Source organism: Ptychodera flava, chromosome 1 (assembly GCF_041260155.1).
Source record: "Ptychodera flava strain L36383 chromosome 1, AS_Pfla_20210202, whole genome shotgun sequence".
NCBI classification, from domain to species: Eukaryota; Metazoa; Hemichordata; class Enteropneusta; family Ptychoderidae; genus Ptychodera; species Ptychodera flava.
Genome location: NC_091928.1, coordinates 27,951,453 through 27,967,625, shown reverse-complemented (window position 1 = coordinate 27,967,625; position 16,173 = coordinate 27,951,453). Strand labels below are relative to the sequence as shown.

The following is a 16,173-nucleotide window of genomic DNA, read 5'->3' as shown; positions in this document are numbered from 1 at the left end:
ACTAATTAATTACAAGATGTGTATATGAGAGATAAACGTCCTTGTAATGGGGTGTAAAATAAATAAAGAGCCATAAGGCTATAGGTTAGGCTATATAGTCATTTATTTTATTTACTACGATCAGTCAGAGCATGAAGAAAGGAGAGGGACTGACAGTGACAGAGAAACTGAGAAAAAAACTCAATAATAAGCTTATTAATAGTGTATGGGCCGCCTGTGCTATGAGATGAGTAACTTTAAAGAAAAAATATTTTGACCAAAAAGGCAACATTGACCCAAAAATAAAAAAATTGAAGATTTCATCAAATTTCAATGTATTACACAAAGACAACCCCTAGGAACCTGTATACCAAATATCAAAGGCATCAGACAAGTAGTTTTTGAGAAACACATTTTTTGACCCAAAATGGCAAAAATTGCACCAAAAATTCATCAAATATTCAATATATCCTATTTTAGTTCATCTGTTGGTACCTGTTTACCAAATATCAAAGCTGTGGTTTTGATGAAATAAAGTTTTGACCAAAAATGACAAAAAACTTCCTTAAAAATACAGATTTGCATATTTCATCACAATTTTTGACAGATCTAAGTTGGGTTATCCCTAGGGACCTGTATACCAAATAACAAAGCTGTCTGACCAGCGGTTATGAAGAAGATTTTTTACCAAAAACGCCTTTTTTGGCGCTAATTTGCATATTTTCAACAATATCAAAAAATTAAAAAAAAGTTTCTCAAAATCATATTTTTAATCTACAAAACAAATATCAAATCAGTAAGTACTGCGGTTTGAGTGGACGGACGCCTCACAAACGGACATACATACATACATACATACATACATACATACATACATACATACATACATACATACATACATACATACACACACATACACACACACACACATACACACACACATACACACACACATACATACATACATACATACATACATACATACATACATACATACATACATACACACACACACACACTGACGACGGACGCCGAGCGGATACCCATCCCAATAGCTTCTATAGACTATAGTCTATAGTAGCTAAAAAGTTTCGCACACCCACTGCCGGGATACTATGTGCGATTAATTTTCCCTGCTGCCCCGCACCCCCTCCTCCACCCCAACCGGTGGAAAATTGATAGGTGCATTACACTCATGGCCAGTTAATATATACACACAGTCTCTTTGGAGGGGCCATGATGTACATGATCATGCTCCAATATTGCAAATACCTCTGGAGCACAAATAGTCTTCCACCTTCCGAGTCAGAGAAGACAAGGCTTAGTGCACTGTACGCAATAGATAAAGACGGCATCATTTTGGTCTATCACACAGAATATGAAAATTTGTAATGGTATGGAAGGTACTGTTCGCGATCCCTGGTATCGCCTTTGTTCTAGTCTGTAAGAGGATTATGGAGGTGTCATAGCCTTTTGTTTTCCATTGAAATTGTAATCTGGTGGGTAAATTTTCAATCTGGTGCCAAACTAGGCCTTTAATGTCTCATGTGGTCGAATGTGTTACCGCTGTGTCGGGCATTGCTTTGCATGGGACTTTGTTTTTGACGTACAAAGCTGACCACAAAGCATTATTTGCCAGCAAATTAACCCGACATTTTTCAATTTGCAATTTCTCCGGTGCATTAAAACTCACTGGGAAAATGTGAAAAAAAAAATCACACTGCACTCGTATTCATGGCCAAGTACTATTTTAATTCCAACATTTACGGATCCGAAATAAAATTGAATGCCGGACCGGTGCATGAGCTATTGCATAAAAGTACCTCATTTGATGCTTAATGTCATCAGTAACACCGCCATCACACTAATCAAAGGTAGGGAAATGTATTCTCGACCGCAAAGTGACGTCAGTAGGTGAAACGCATATGAGCGAGGTGAATAAGAGATCAGAAGATACAGAAGAGAGAGCGATAGAGAAATTTATGTCATTTATGTATATTGAAACTTTGAATATTGGTTTGATGGTTGAAAAAGCCGAACTTCAGTTATTTGTTTTCACGGCGCTGTGACGCAAAAATGACGTAAGAACCCGCAAGTACCCGGATGGCCAGCGGTCGAGAATAAATAAAAGACAAGTTTGTACAATTTAAGTACTCATGTGGAAATTAATATTGAACCGACTTGGAACTATAACAAGACATTTCCATTTTTTGAGTAAAATATATTGATAATTATCATAGCGGAAACAAAATTAAAAATTTCAAAGAATATTGACTTCTCGTGCATTGGAATGATTCAGACATTTTGCCGAAAGACAGCAACTAACTTCTTTCTGAAAGTGTGAGTCACAGAGTTCATCAACATAAACTGTGAAGGAACGTGGAGGACAATATATCCCTTTTTTGTACAATCACTCAGATAAAACTGAGTCCCAACTGATACACAATGTTTGGTGTGTGTGGCAATAGAGTGGCGGTCATACCAATTATAAACAAAAGCCAAAAGCAGAGACATCCAAGTTTAGCTTACGAAATAATTTCCAGTGATTCACCCTACAAAAAGCTCATGTCACATCTGAACAGCAAAGGTTAATTGGGTGTCTCTTATACAATAAGATTACTTCAGAATCTGCCAATAACAAAGTATTCGACTTTCGTCAAAAGATGGTGTTCGTTGGTGTGAAACAGTAAGTAAGATTTGCCTGGAGTATAACTATCTCAAATAATTTAAAGTTGGCAGTAGCAATAGGGCGTTAATTTGCAGAGTCGGTTGCATCACTGGAAATTAAGATATTATACACCCTATGATATATGGTGCTGTGAGAGTTCAATACAATTCCTCGGTTTTAGCTAAAATCTATGCTCTATTGAAAACAAAACCTACATTCAAAAACACCACGTATTTTGTTGGTTGGTTGAGAGGAGAGGCATCAGTGTAATAACAATGTTCAACCGTACACCGGAATGTACTAATTTGCCTTCTGACATATCGGTCGATTGGTCACCTGCCCTCACAAGATGAAGGCCCGAGTTACGTCTTCAAGTTGTCATACACGGAAATCTTTGTCTGTGAACCCGTTCTCATATTTTCCTACTGTAATCTCAATTTGTCCTAACGGTGCATAGGAATACAAATCCTCATTTTCAAATTCACTGTGCAAAAATATTCACGCAACAATTTTCATTGTCAACCACTACGACTTTAGCGAATGGTTCATCGTCTGTTAAACAGATACCTTGCGGACTGCTTAGTCCGTCACTATCGCTATCAATGCGACAGAGGAATTTACCGCCAGGTTTGTATTTGACGATTCTCTTATTACCGCTATCCGAGACGTAGATGTAGCCACGTTTGTCCACAGCCACTCCACTGGGAGACTTCAACCGACGGTCACCACTTCCTTCGGAGCCAAATGTATACCGGAAGCGACAGTAACCATCAAACACTTGAATTCTGTTGTTATCTTTGTCTGAAACATACACATTGCCTTTGCTATCAGTGCAGACAAACCATGGACTGGAAAATTCGCCCTCTTTGTTTCCCGGTCCCCCAAAGGATTTGATATAATTTCCATCCTGGTCATGTACAACGATTACGTTTGAAGAATCATCTGCAGTATAGACCGTACCGGTTACAGGACATACAGTAATACCAGCAACGCGTCTAAACTTCCCTTCTCCAAAACACTTAAGAACTTTGCCTCTCTCGTCACAGACTACAACTCGGTTTTGATCATCATCTGTATACAATATGTCACCACTCGCTGCAACAGCTGCATCAAACAGACTGGGATTCGATGACAATTGTGTAAATTTCAATAAATGGAGGAACTTTCCCGACATATTGAAAGACTGAGCTCTCGGATTATCATAATCACAAACCAAGATATTTCCCGTTCTCGTAATTGTCAACCCGTATATTCCGGAGAACTGACCATCCCCTGAACCATTCCCTCCAAACTGACATATTAACCCTTTCTTACGAATAACTTGAATTCTAACCGGTAATCCATTTACCGGTTTCTCACGCACGAACGCCGACACTTCATGTACCCCTTCCGTCTTTGCCCGAGTTTTCAATGTCAATGTCCCATTGTTATTACTGAATACTGCCATTTTCTCTTGGACATTGCCGGGTGACGTCACAACAACATCGACTTGTTTGATTTTCCCATTGCATTTAATTTGTGACGTTTCGTGAAGCGCCTCCATAGTAAGCGAGATTTCTTCATTAATTCTTACGAAAGTTGGTATGTCAACCAATTTGTATAAGGTTCTGGTTGTCTCCAGCATCCCTAATTTCTTCTCCTTGCAGAAATCTCCACACGGTTGAAACAGCATGTAATCATCTTCGACTGGGTCGACAACCGTCTGCAATGTCAGCAATTCTCTGACTTTGGTGTCAAGTCCCTTCTTTGCTATCATCAACTGCGCAGCATCCCTATAATGCACCAGATTCTCGGCGTATTCACTCGCGGTGACGACATCATCTTCGATGATTTCTAGTTCTTTAATCTGAGAGTTCAGGTGTACTTTTCTCTTGTCGTATTCATCTTTGATTTCAGCCAGACGTTTATCGCCATCTTCCTGAATCAGACGTGTTACATCTTCGATAGTCTGTCGGATGTGTTCTTTCAGTTTTTCTGTTTCTCTTGTGAAGGTCTCATCGAGAGATTTTGACACAATTGTTGCAGTCCCTTTGCTGTCCTTGGCTTGATTTCCTTTCATTTTCACTTTGTCGATGGAGGCTGTTAAAACGTTGGTATATTCTTCAGCAGCCTCTGCAATGCATCTGTAATGGTGCTCCGGTTTCGAATGGACAAGAGCAGTGCACTTCACACATATCTCCTTTTCACAAGTGTCGCAGTAGAACTCTATTTCGTACTGTGGGTGCTCGCAACAGTGAAGAGGTGCTTGTACGGAAGCGGGGTCAACGGACTTTGCAGAAACATAGTCGTCCATCATTAGCATACTATGAGTTCGCGTCGCTGGAATTCGTTGGTGGGTAGTTGCACAACTTTCACAGATATCCATCGAACACTCAATGCAGTGTTTAACTAGGCTCCCTTGCAAACATATCCCGCATTTTTCTGATTCTGTCGATTCGTTCTTTGAGAACAATTCAACCAAATTGTTCAAGAAGACGTTGTTGTCAATGCCTGACACGCCATTGTCAGGCACCTCGTGTGAACGCCGACATATTGGACACGTTATAGCGTTACAATCTGCTGCCAGCTTACCTAGACACGGTTCACAGAAGCTGTGTAGACACTGTAGAACTTTAGCATTCTTGTATCGCTCTGTACAGATCCCACAGAGGAGAAAACTGTCGCCGATTTCCTTTGGAAACGTGAGCGTCGACTCCTTGACTGCCATTGCAGAATTTATGCAGGATGTCTGTGACCTTCGTGAGGCACGGAAACGATCACATGCACATGTGGCAATCTCAGCGATGCGACTTTGACCTCTCACTCGGATTGTTGCTCGGACTCGACCACTGCGGGGCGGGGTGAGACAGCTATTCAGTTTCACACAGACGACAGATCAGGTTGTTCCGTCGAGGCCATACGTGGTCCCTGTATCACGTGATAGAGGTAACGTGGTGAATGTGAGGCTGTCTTCAATCGCACTGATCGCAAATGACGTCACTGTTCTCTCTCATTAATGTGCATAAATAAATGTTTGTCTGCATTTTCCGCATGAACGACGAAAATGTTACAAGGGTTACTAAAAGTCACGCTAGTTCGTGGTATTTTATGGCTCAGACTACAAGCTGCAACAACAGCCGCGCATGCAACAACAAAGTTTGTCCGATTTCAATTAGGCAGCGTTGTCCGAAAGTCGCGCGTGTGCAGCTATATTTAGTAACAACCCTGAAATCGCGATCGCCAACATACTCGATCGTCAGCTCAGGCGTACTAGACGAAAACACATACGGGCCTAGCCATATCGGAGAAAGACCACTGTGAGCGGTCACGCATAACTAGAATGCACAACACTGTCATTTGATTTTCAAGAATACTTCAACCTTCACTGCCTTCAAAGCTTGATATTTAATAGGAGTAGAAATAATCACCGTCCCTCCACACACCGGTTGTTGGGAATTCGAAACGCCTGGGTCCCTATAGTATTGTTACGGTATGCCTCATGGTTTGAAAAGATTTCTGTGTTTGTAATTGTAGAGCTTCATTTCGGTTAGAATACTATCCACCCCCACACCAAGATAAACACCACATTTCATGTGATATTTGTCGTAAGGCTGCGTTCACAAAAACGGTTAGGGGGGCTGGAGGAATTCAGGGGGGGATTCGAAAATTTTTCGGGGTAGTGGAGGGGGGGATTTGAAAATTTTGCTCTACCTGTAGGGGGGGGGACTTGAAAATTTTTGGGTCCCTTTTGAGTTTTACATTTTCCAATTCCAAGTTTTTGTTGGTAATTCAATGAAAAATGAATACCATTTTTTATGTCATCAAAATGTTGTAATGTTAGTAATAATTTAACAAAATCTAGAACCATTTTGTCACATTTCATGACTTTTATCTCAAAAAAATCTAAACGTGTGATTTGTCGTAAAAGTAAACGAGCCTCGTAACAGGGCAGAAGCTGCAACTGTTAATGATTTCTGCAATATTTCTATGCAATATAACAACTACAGTTTCTTGCTATCTCCCTACAGCATGCTCAAACACACAATATCTAGTTTGTCGACAAAGCCCGTATATATAAATAAAAATATGTATTTGGTGATAATTTAAATGGAGTCCAGACTGACAGTCAGTTGTCAGTGATACAAATGCATGGCACACATACATAGGCTGTGATAGCTAGCTGAATACTGGACAATTCAACATGCTGTAGGGAGTAGAACAAGAACGCAGTTGTAAAACTGAACAAAAATATTGCCAAAATTATCAAAGTTAATACAGCTACTGCCTATGGGTAGTGTCACTATCAGATACTACCCTGCTACTGCAGTGTCACTGTCACTGCATACCTGAACAGTGACAGAGACAGCTCTGACTCTGATGTACATGGTAGTTGAAGAAGAGTTTTGGTCAAATGACACTCATGACAGTGAAACTCACTTGTACACAAGATCAGGCCAGAGAGCAACACATGGAAGAAAACATAGAAATGTTTGAATTCTGGCATATGAGAATAGTCAAATATTAAAGAAAAAAGATGGGGTCACCATGCTTGATTTTCTAAATTTTCACTCACTTATTATAAAATGATACAGAAGTAAGCCTTTGAATAGTAAAGACTAAAAGAAAAAAAATATGTGACCAAATGGAATTATTTATTTTTTTAACCAAATTTGCAATTATCACACCCAAAATTTCAGAGATTAAAACATTTATTTGATGGAATATTTTAACCTTCCGGTATTGTCAATTTTGAGTAGCATCTAATTCATATAGGTCTTGTAGTTTTGAAACAATTTTTGGTAGGTCACTGTGCAATACAGCAATTAGCCAGAATTCACAATTTTCCTACTCTCTCATGATTGCATTTTGTGTGCTCTTCAACAGGAGCAATTGACCTGGCCAGGGTTGGATTAACTCAAGTTGGCTTTTAGACCAATAAATCTAAAAAATTCACTGACGCATTTAAAGAACTTGCCTTGGGAATATGACTATACAAAGTGCTAATACAGGTAGTGTTGAACACCTGTGAGCAGAACGGCGCAACACATGTTTATTTTTTCTGCGCTCACATCCTTTACAAATATGCGAGCCTGTGATAGTTTGGGGGGGGGGACTTGAAAAATTTTGACCATATAGAGGGGGGGCATTTGAAAATTTTTAGGGTACTTAGGGGGGGATCTGAAAAAAAATAAGATTTCAATCGAGATTCCTCCAGCCCCCCCCAATCGTTATTTGTGAACGCAGCCTAAAAGTTTATTATCAGGCGACTGGTAAGGTGCGAAAACGCCGTTTACTGCATTTGAATGCAGGCGAGCTACCGTAACTGCCATTTTATTTGTTTTACGGAAATCAAAACAACAAAACCAAATCACCGATCTCTCCAAAACCTAATGGATTGTTCATTTTTTTGAAATGGCTGAGGATGTATCACCCCAATAATGTAATAATTAACCTAATATGTAATACTAACCCAATATGTAATAACACGTTTAACCCTATATGTAATAAAACTAAACTTGGGAGTAATACTGCCCTAAATAAACAAAAATATGCATAACAACCATGACCACGCCCCTTCACAACCCGCAGCATTTCTGGTTTTCTTGAGAGTGAAGATGGCGATAATCCTATTGGTCAGCAAAGTGCTAAATACTAAACATGCCCGGCAATCATTGACACACCCTCGGCAAACAATTAAATTTCAATTGATTTGTAAAAAGCGTGTTCAGAAAATACACAAAATAAAATGTAGATATGCATCACCACTGTTGTCATGTTTCGAGCAACCACCAAACAATCAGGGTTTTTTTCATGCATTCTCTATGGGGACTTTATTACATATTGGGTTAACCCAATATATAATAAAACTTCCATGCATTCTCTATGGGGACTTTATTACATATTGGGTTAACCCAATATGTAATAAAACTCCCATGCATTCTCTATGGGGACTTTATTACATATTTGGTTAACCCAATATGTAATAAACTTTCCACAGACAACGCATAGAAGGTTTATTACATATTTGGTGAACCCAAAATAGATGATTAATTACATATTGGGTTAACCCTAAAATATTGCGTATGGGCACATAATTTGGAGTATACCAAAATAAATGTATTTTTCTTTCCTGTAAAGTAAGCCTTATAACGAAAGGTTATTCTCATTCAATCAAAGTTGGTCACTTCAGCCTCTCAGAGCTATTTTGTATCGTTTATACTTATTATTTAACTGCCGACACATTTATGTCTGGATAATATTTGCGTTTATTTGTTCATAATGTTGTAATCTTACACAGCATATTAATATATAAGTACTTGCTTTTATATTTACCGTAAATCGTCTTTGGTTTTATGAATGTCCAGGGGTACCTAAGAAAGTGTAGCTTTTGAATATGAAAACGATAGCTTTGACACCGTGCAGGATAGCTTGGGTAGGAAAACGATAGTTGCTGGAATGGAATCCGTAAGTTTGGTCATCTAAAACGATAGCTTTGAACATATTTTGATGTCAATGGCGTAAAACAAGATGGCTGACAGCAAAAGCAATGGTAGCGGCGGTAAGGATTTTACCCGTTTTCTCAACAAAATTACCAAATTCTGTTGTGTAGGATACCGCGTATTAGAATAGGACGTCCTAATAGCTTGTGTTCGGTTCGAAAACGGGAACGGTGATTTCTCTGCAAGTTTTGTAAAATGGGGGCAGAAACTTCACGTGCACAGAAGTGTAATCGAACCTGAACCTCACTGAACACAGCATCTTACACAACACAGCTTGCTGATTTTTTGTCGGAAACGGGTAAAATATTTACCGCCGCTACCACTGCTTTTGCTGTCAGCCAACTGGGGGCTTGTTTTATGCCCTCAAGACGACCAAACTTACGGATTCCATTCCAGCAACTATCGTTTCCCTACCCAAGCTATCCTGCACGGTGTCAAAGCTATCGTTTTCATTCAAAAGCTACACTTTCTTAGGTACCCCTGATGTTGACAGCCACAAAAGTTCCGCATTGAAACATCCAAACTAGTAAAATATGAACCATTGCTGTCATTTTCTGATTGTTGTACGGTCAGCAACTAGCAATATTGGTGAAACTTTCTTTCGTCATGAAATTATTGTTAAATGATTAAAAGAAATGTGAGAAAATTAAGGCACAATGAAAATTAAAATATAAATGCTTGCCGACGGCTTGCTTATGGTTCCTGGGTATAATAGCTTTTTTGAAAGTTTACTGAACTCAATAATTATCGCCTTCTTCAGTTTCATCTAAAGTTTTGAAGTGTTTTTGGCTACAGAGGGACGTTTAATGGTTATTAGGCATTTTTTGTATTATTGTACTTGGGCCTCAGCCCAAGTACATTTGTTTTCATTCCGTGGGAAAAAACTCTGTAAGGTATAACCATTTCTGGCTGAGACCAGGAGGGCAAAATGTCTTGGCTTCATCTTTCTTGGCATAATAAATGGCGTAATGATGTTACTGAATGGAAGTGCTGCTCTCAGCCAGTCTTGAATAAGTGAGATGTGAATATTAATGCTTCTCTATCTGAGTTTTTGCCACAAAATCTTCTGAATATAATCAAAATGTGCATCGAAATGCAACAATTAATGCACCCTCCGTTTCCTAGGCGATGGCACGACCCTTGCTACACCCACTGGACGAGCCAAAGTGGGAGGGGTAATTTCAGTTTGGTCGAACAAGAGGGCTCGAGACCAGAATTTAACATTTAAACTTGAAACATGTTTAATCGCTGACAAGATGTGGACTAGTGTTAATCAAAGTAAAATTGTAAAAAGGAAAGGTTTTATATTCCGGACACAATGAAAAACATTACGACTGGAAACTGTACCCCAGTTGAGAATAGTAATGCCCACAGCGATGGAGAACACTTATCCTTGAGCTGAGAAAACCAGACCATCATTTCGAAATAGAGCTGCAGATTCGAGAAGCTCGTTCAAAATAGCTAGGTACACCCCATAAAGGGGTGGTTTCGAGTTTTGAGGGCAAATTTTGCCTCCTTCATATAGAAATCGTACGTTTGTTTTTCCAGGAGAACACACCATTTGACACAAAATTTGCATGTAAAGGGGTCGCCAGTGAGCACGTGGTCAAATCTGGCATAAGAAACAATATGAAATGTTGGGTAAAGCTAGTCCAAAATAAACTGATTTGAACTTTTGTGTTTTCTAATTTATACCACTGCAGTAACATTACCTTTTTTGACAACATCACACAATGTAATACGTTTTGAAACTGAATACTCCGACGTATTCTGTGTCTCCTTTGCTAAAAAATACGGTATGCCGATTACCATGTAAGGAGATGATGACGTCAAGACAGATTTGTAGTGCGTTTGGTCCTGGATGGTGCACGAAGTTTTGTCAAGGTAGCTTGTGTATTTATTTCCTAAATGGGAGAGATTAGGGTCGATCTAAACGAAGGCCGAAGAATGTTATGATACTCTGAGCGAGCTGAACTCTAACGCGAATGGTTGGATAATTTGGAGGATGTCTAGAATGATCTCGTCTCACTAAGATTGTTTGGCGGTCAGTATTGAATTTCAACTGCGTCACAAGTTTGCGAAATGAGTATTCCGTCGAACGGTCAACGAACGATATTTTAGAAATCTGGAGACATGGCACATCGCATTTTTATTTTAGTATTTTATATTTTACAAAAGATTTAAGAAGCAATGATTTTGTCGAAAATTCTGAAAAAAATACAGGAAGATTTGATCGCGAACACATTTTCACTTGGGGTCAACTAGCCCTGCGTACGATGCTGTTTGTTCCGCTACAGCTAATCGCCCCGCTCACCACAGCCCTGCAAAGACCCGTACGTAGCTAGGGTCGGTGACTTCAAATCCATTTTGGGACTTGACGTAAAAAGCCAAATTACTGCCGAAATTCAGCGTTCTTGGGCCCAAGTCGTATCCCAGCCTACCTCAGCTACTCGATCGCTTCCAAAAATGACAGTCTTTTATTCACTTCTCGTAAATAACCGTCGATGTCGGCAACTCTCGCTAGCCCTGCGTACGATGCTGTGTGTTAGCTGTAGCACATAGCAGGGCTAGAGGTCAACATGGGGTCGCAGCCATCAGTTGCCTCAAAACTTATTTCTGTCTGCACTCAAAACTCAAAAATGTCGGATATGAACCTGAAAAATCGATGCAATTTTGTCAAACTTCGGCGAAATTTCAGCCTTTAGACAAAATTTCATTTAGGTGAGGTAAATTTACTGAAATTTGATCGACAAATAATCCTGACAGGTGCAGCCAACGGAGCTATTCATCGAAAAAGCTATTCTGGGAGCAATTTTTGAGGGAAGGGGAAATTTTAATTTTACTAGGGCAGGGGACATATTTTTAGGTGGCAGGGGAGCAAATTTTGGTGTTTTTTATCGGGCAGGGCAGATATTGGTTGATTGTCCTAGGGACAGGGCTTGGCGAAAAACGAGGAGAGGGGAAGCTACTTTAAAAACAGGGACACGGGAATTTCAGCTATGGTATTTCCGGGGATGGGGACACAGTGCAAGTACTTATACCTTTAAAGGTTACCCAGACTACTTAGCCTATTGATTGACCCCACATCTCACTCTATGTACTGCGAGATGGAAACCAAATACAAGGCAGTATGTGTCTGCATGGGAATGTTAATTTTCAGGGGAAATTTTTTCTCAGGGCAGGGGAAAATCGACAGTTTTTTTTTCATCACAGGGTAGGGCAGCTTCATGTCTGCAGAGGAAATGGAATGACAAAATTTTTAGGTGAATTTTTTCCACGGCAGGGGAAATCGGCAAGTTTTTTTCGCCACAGGGCAGGGGAGCTTCAAACTTGCACAATGGGAAGGGGAAATAGGCAAAAGTATGGGGGAGAGCGGGTAAAAATGAATTGAAGTTTGAGTGCGGCAGGGTAAGTCGAAAAATTTTCAGTGGGAGGGCAGATTATGAACAGCTAATTATTTACCCTCTTGACTTAAAATTAGTCAGGTCACATTACTTGTCCTGCACAGTATATCGTACCATAGTAAGGACCCCTTTAAAAGTGCATTGTTCGTTGGCTGCACCTGTCCTGAGCTTGAACGTGACAGCTCGCCTTCTCCGGGAAGTCAAGCATCCAGCTGTCCATACACAGTTGGCCATATGGCCAGGTTTATGAGATTGTTTTCAAGCGACGGCGGCAGACCGTACGGGCTCTGGATACAACCTACCGCCGGTGTAGCTGTAATAACTGTTGCGTTGTTTTTAGTGCCCACGGACGAAGTCCTGGGGGAGTTATAGGTTTGGTCATGTCAGTCCGTCCGTCCGTCCGTTCACGCAGATATCTCAGACATGCCCTGGTCAATTTCTTTCAAACTTTGCACAAGAATAGTACCCAACCCCATACAGATGCAAGTCGATTTGTTTCACAATGCGATCGAATTTGGCCGTGTTAGAGGACTTTTTAGTTTACACCTCCATAGACTCCCATGTATAAGGCAGTTCTCCATAGACTCCCATGTATAAGGTCAAGAAAATAAAATTTAGTTTCTCATCGTATTCATATTGCCTAAAGGATGCAGTGACACAGTTTTTTGTCCCCACTGATAAAGTCCAGGGGGCTTATAGATTGGGTCATATCCGTCCGTGAGTCCATCAGTGAGTCCATCGGTTCACGCAGATATCTCAGACATTTTGACAAAATATCATGTGACCTTGGTGACCTTTGACCTCAAATATACATTATTGTCCATAACTCAGTAACCACAAGTGCTAAACCTTTCATATTTGGTATGATGGGACGCCACATATTGTACCCGTTATTTATGTGCCTATCTAATTTTGAGCGAGCCAATAGAGCTAGAGGTCTGATTTTTGGTATATAGGGAAAAGTTAACAATATAATTTGTTTGACAAAACGTCACGTGACCTCAATGACCTTTGACCTCAAATATACATATTTGTCCACAACTCAGTAACCACAAGTGCTACACCCTTCATATTTGGTATGATAGGACACCTTATGACACCATATATTGTACCTTAATTATGCGCATATCTTATTTTGAGCGAGCCAATAGAGCTAGAGGTCTGATTTTTTGTATATAGGAATAACTTAGCAATACAATTATTTTGACAAAATGTCACGTGACCTCAATGACCTTTGACCATAAATATACATATTTGTCCACAACTCAGTAACCACAAGTGCTACACCCTTCATATTTGGTATGATAGGACACCTTATGACACCATATATTGTACCTCATTAATTATGCGCATATCTTATTTTGAGCGAGCCAATAGAGCTAGAGGTCTGATTTTTTGTATATAGGAATAACTTAGCAATACAATTATTTTGACAAAATGTCACGTGACCTCAATGACCTTTGACCTCAAATATATATATTTGTCCACAACTCAGTAACCACAAGTGCTACACCCTTCATATTTGGTATGATGGGACACCTTATGACACCACATATTGTACCTCATTAATTATGTGCATATCTAATTCTGAGCAAGCCAATAGAGCTGGATGTCCGATTTTTGGTATATAGGGATAACTATAGGGTAGAAATCTAAATATATGCCCATCTAATAGACATGTACCATCGAGAACAAAAGAAATTTGCTGTAATTTGAATATTTAAGGAGTTTAAGCAATTTCCACTCGAAATAAAGAACCCCTGCCTCAAACTCCACAAAAGTTGCTAGACATATTTTGCCGTTGTCATGCCATTGCTTCGTTTAATAACCAGTTAATCAAATGCCTAATTGACAGGAGGAAATTCAAGGCCATATTTGAATAGTAGTATATATTGTCCTCAAAATTACTCTATCACGGCCCAAGTACTCATTGCCTTCAGCAATACTGCCTTGTTTTGCTTATTGTTATATGCTCCAAGTTTAGTTTTATTACATATTGGGTGAGTGTTATAACATATTTGGTTAGTATTACATATTGGGTTAAGTGTTATTACATATTGGGTAAGTATTACATATTGAGTCAATTATTACATATTGTGGTGATGAAAGGTCAAAATTGTGTTCTTGAGAATTTCCAGCTCACCTTAACAACTCCGGCCCATTTTCCTTACGACAACAACTGAGTTACTTAGGGGGGCCTTCCCATTGTTATGAGATACCCAACCCCTAAGTTACCTTGATTTGTGAAATTGTTCTGTGTGGGCCAAGTGTACATCAGTTTCCCGGAGTTTAATTTCAAATGGATTCTTGGAACACAGGATTACTTATTTTATATCAACCAGTAACACATGTGCCTAGGTTCTCACCATACTTCTTCAATGGCACAAGTTAGCGGCACTAATGACCACCATATTGCGCAGTGACTTTGAGCTACTCTTATGTACAGTTCAATCATTCCACTGAACCACTTAAACATTGTTTGTGCTCTCTTATAAAATTGTTGTCCTGTTAAATGGCTGCCAGACATTTTTTGTATTTAATATTCACCCATATCGCGCAATGTGACGTTTGGTGGCCCTCCATATGGTGCGTGGTATTCTTTGTTATGGGTCGTCAGGCATCAAAGCGGACGCATTAGAAACGCATTTCCTTTGTTTTGGTATTAGTCCACCCTCCTCTCTAAAAAGGAAACCCCAATTAATGAGAAATTTGTTTCAGGAAAAGTGTGTTCTTTACTGTGTATAGGGAATATCACATGTTGTGTAATAGTCGCGCCAGCGGCTTACTGACTACGCATGCGCATATTCATAATATACTATGCGAATAACCGGAAGTGTACCCTTCTTCCATGGGCGCCGCCATGTTTTTTTTGAGTACTCGTAAATAAACAAATACGAAACAATTACTATTATATAACATGCCATTTATAAAATATACCTCTTTCATTAGCCAGTAAATGTTATTATGCACCTTGTCGCTGATACAAAATATCGTTAATATAGATAAAGGGAGAAAACTGTCGTGCATATGAACAGCGGCATACGCAAAGAATACTGGATTGAATTTTAGAAAAGCGCCCCCTGTGTCTATAATTAGATGCCAGTTTTTAGACGGAACGCTATAGTTTTCAGCTTGCAATGGAAGATGGGCAGTGCGGTTACCATTGCAATGATAATGATTGCATAATACGTCCCTTGTTTAACGCAATAGGCTGTTATCATTGTAAAATTGCCATTTTTGTCCAAATTTTTACACGTTACAGAAAATCTATACCTGCACTGCTGCAGGGTTTCCTACGTGAACTGCTTACATCGGAGGAAACTGGGCATAGTTGTCATATAAACGTTTATGAAGTAACAATTAATTACATTTTATCATGAATCATGAATCAATACAAATAACATTACCAATCTTAACCCCTGGCGCGACACCAAGGGCTGAGCCCTATAATATTAAAATCTATACATGAATGTAAATAAACAAACTTGACGTCAGACCTTGAATGGTTTCATAGTGCGAATTTTGTTTTTATTATTTGTTACATCAGAATCCTTATTGCGATTTGTACGCAGGAAAAATGAATAGGAGTCTAACCCCTACCCCCTATAAATTAAGGAATCGCGTTTCTATCATTGCGTCAGCT

The 16,173-nt window shown here is 39.5% G+C and overlaps 1 protein-coding gene across 1 annotated transcript; it reads right to left on the bottom strand.

Annotated features, from left to right (window-relative positions):
- Positions 1-3,128: 3,128 nt before the first annotated feature.
- Positions 3,129-5,354, bottom strand: LOC139143816 (tripartite motif-containing protein 2-like). Its single transcript, XM_070714392.1, has one exon. It carries the CDS (start codon positions 5,352-5,354, stop codon positions 3,129-3,131), a length of 2,226 nt encoding a protein of 741 aa, XP_070570493.1.
- Positions 5,355-16,173: the final 10,819 nt, after the last annotated feature.

Coding starts and splice junctions, on each gene's coding strand:
- LOC139143816 (XM_070714392.1), bottom strand. CDS start 5,354: ATGGCAGTCAAGGAGTCGACGCTCACGTTTCCAAAGGAAATCGGCGAC.